We start from the raw sequence: 3509 nt of genomic DNA on the forward strand, positions 1-3509 counted from the left end.
ACTGAAAAAATGAGGATAAATGAGAAAACATAACTAAATAATAAATACCAATTCCAAGTTTTAACTTGACTTGCACAGTCTAAAAGATAAATAATATTTAAAACCAAAAATGAAAGATTTGCCAGTTCTTTTTGTTCATGAGTTAATAATAAAGATATAATTAAGATCATTGTACCTTCATATATTGATGTAGTTAACCATTGATAAAATACTTTAATACTTAAATCACTTTTTTCTCTTAATTGTTTATAAATTTCAGGGAATTTACGAGTAGAATATCTATACAAATCAAAATCTGTAATAAACATAATAATAGGTAATTGATTAAACATAGTAGTAAAGAAAATCATATACCAACCAATATATAATGGTAATGGTGCAAAATTAAATATAGAACAATATAATAATTGCATTGTTGTCATAATAATTCCTCTATGAATAATAATATGAGATAATAAAGAAGTTCGTTTATATGCATTTCTACCATGCCATAAAAATAACTCTGGAATATATCCAAATTGTTGTGTTGAAAAGTCAGCTGCTAATGCTGCTTGTTTTCCTTCTTTTCCTTCAACTCCAATACCAACATCAGCTTCTCTAATCATACCAACATCATTACCACCATCACCAACAGCACAAGTGTTTCTGCCTAATTTTTTTGCTGCAAGAACAACTTCAGCTTTTTGTTGTGGTGAACAACGAGCACAAATAACAGCTTTTGAAACATCACAAAATAGAAAGAATGAACGTGGGAAACAATCAAGACAATGTTGTAATGCCTCTCCATCAATCACAATTGCTTTTTCAATAGAATTTGTTGTTTTAATAATAGTAGCAACTTCTTCAATAGAACCAGTAATAGTAATAATTTCAGTGTCTCGTGGAATAATTGTTGAGGTTTGTCCTATTCCAATAGCTGTTTCAATTTTATCACCAGTTAACATCCATATTTTAATATCAGCTCTTCTTAAGATTTCAATAGTTTGTGGAACATTATCTTGTAGTCTATCTTCTACTCCAGTAACACCAATGAGATTTAAATTTTTCTCAAGAAGATTAAAAGCATTATTTACTTTTTCATCACGATAAGTTAATGACATTTTAGCTTCATTCATTTCATGTTCAAATTGAGAATATTCATTATCATTAATAATTTTCATTGCAAAAACTAATGTTCTCATATCTTCACGAGCAAGTTCAGTAGATTTTTCAACACACCATTCATTTGGTAACATTCTTTTTAATACACTTTCAGCACCTTTCATAAGTAATACCTTTTTATTATTTTCTTCTATTATAATACCCATTCTTTTTCTTTCACTTGAAAATGGAATAAGACTTAATATTTTTATTTTTCTTTCACCTTTAGAAGTATTTAATATCATTTCTTCAGTATCTCTTTCAGTTAAAATTATTCCAATTTTCTCAACAAATTGAACCATTGCAATTTCATCAGGAGATGATGCTTGATAATATAATTTACCATCAACACTTTTTGTTGGAGTAACATTATGACAAATAGCCATAGCAAATAAAGCCTTAAGAATAAGACGATTTTCATTTGATTCTTCATTAGTAAAAATAAGTTCATTAGAATTTAATTCATCTTCAACAAGCATTTTTGTAGTTTCAATATCTTCACAATTAATTTCTCTTTTATTTTCCATTGTAAATTTCTTAAAAATCATTTCATTCACAGTTAATGTTCCTGTTTTATCTGTAAATAATTGATCAACTCTTCCAAGTGCTTCAGGAAGATTAGTATTTCTTACAGAACAACCAGGAATATTAGGATCATAATTAATTAATAATGAATAAAATACTTTTGATATTTCTAAATTAATTCTTAATGAAATAGGAATCATTGGAGCAGCAAGAATAACATATCTCATAAATGTAACAAATGTAAATTTTCCATAAATTGTTGTACATATTGTCATAACTAAAACTACAATAAATAATAATAATATACAAATTCCTGTTACTCTATTTAATTCTCTTTCAGTTACTCCCATTTTATGAACTGGTTCTTCTTTAGACATTTCTATTTTTGTTTCTTTTCCAGTATAAACAACTACTCCAATTGTTTCTTCTCCTGCAACAGTTAATCCACTCCACATTACATTCTCAATATCAAGAGTTAATGGAATATTTGTCTCTCTTATTCTTCCTGCAAATTTTTTAATATCAGTATTTGGTGCTTCAACATCAATAATCATTGGTTTTAATGGAATATCTTGTTTATCAATATTTTGTGTAAATGGAACTGTTTTTCTAATTTTCCAATCAGTTTCTCCATCTAATTGTGTTGTTTTAACAAAACATAATCCATTCTTTCCTGTTGTATGAAGTGCAATCATATCTGCTGGTACTCTTTCATTTTTATTCATTAAAATAATATCACCAACTTGAATATCTTTAGATTTTACTTTTATTTCTCCTTTATCTGTAAGTTTTGTATAAATTTGATTATTAATTTTACCATCTTGAATTCTTGTATGAATTTCATCAAATAATTCTTTTAATACTGCAACTGTTAAAACAAAGACTAATGGAACTACATGTTGAAACAGATATCCAACTTTACATGCTGGAATAAATTGTGTAATAATAGTTACTAAAAAGAAAATATTATATGTATATTTGAATTGTCTAAGATATGCTAATGGAATAAAATTCCACCATTGATATTTATTATTTTCAATTTTATTTGATTGATATCGTTTTTGTTCTTCTTTAATACTTGGAAGATGAATAGTACGAGGCTCATAAAATGGTTTGTATGTCCATAATATCGGTATCTTTTGATGCCATCTTCTAAAATCTCTATGTGTTGTAAATAATTTCCCTGGATCTGAAACAACTTTATATTGAAACTCAAATGGTTTCCTCATCTTTTGAACAAAGTCATTGTATTTATCATCAACTTCTTCCATAATGTTTTATCTCAATGACTCTCTTTTTTAGTTCTTTTGAGTTTATTTATTGTTTTATATAACGAATTTCTTCATTTATTTCTTGTATTTTTTGTTTGTATTAATTTGAGTATTTAAATGAACAACAAGACTATGAAATTCTAGATATGCCAATTCAATTCTTATTATTGATAGTTTATTTCATTTCTCTTTATTTTTTGAAATAGAATGATTCATTATTTTAAAGTATTTTCATGTTCTTTTAGATATAAGCAAATTAATATAACCAGAAAGACAGAGAATGAATATGTATTATTAGAAATAAAACAAAGTTATACTCTATTACTTAAACCATTAACAAGTATTTCAATCAACATAATAAAATAATACAATTAAGAATAAGTTGACTATACTATAATAGATTAAATTTGTTAAAGAATTCAATTCTATTAAAGTAGATAATAGTGATAATAGGTATGATAAGAATATTAAAATGATAAGAGTCTCTAAGTTTATTTCAAATCTATCAGATTAAGAAATAGACAAAATTGTTAATAGACACAGATATAAAAAGATGTATAACAATGAAAAAAA

At 25.6% G+C, this 3509-nt stretch overlaps 1 protein-coding gene across 1 annotated transcript; it reads right to left on the minus strand.

The window, feature by feature from the left end:
• Positions 1 to 29: 29 nt before the first annotated feature.
• On the minus strand, positions 30 to 2936 carry ENU1_100550 (phospholipid-transporting ATPase Neo1, putative; the record flags this gene model as incomplete). The annotated part of the gene is made up of 1 exon (XM_008859292.1): positions 30 to 2936. A coding segment is annotated over one exon (2907 nt), but the record flags the coding sequence as incomplete, so codon positions are not given.
• Positions 2937 to 3509: the final 573 nt, after the last annotated feature.

The sequence above is a fragment of the Entamoeba nuttalli genome (assembly GCF_000257125.1).
Source record: "Entamoeba nuttalli P19 unplaced genomic scaffold asmbl_4343, whole genome shotgun sequence".
Lineage (NCBI taxonomy): Eukaryota > Evosea > Mastigamoebida > Endamoebidae > Entamoeba > Entamoeba nuttalli.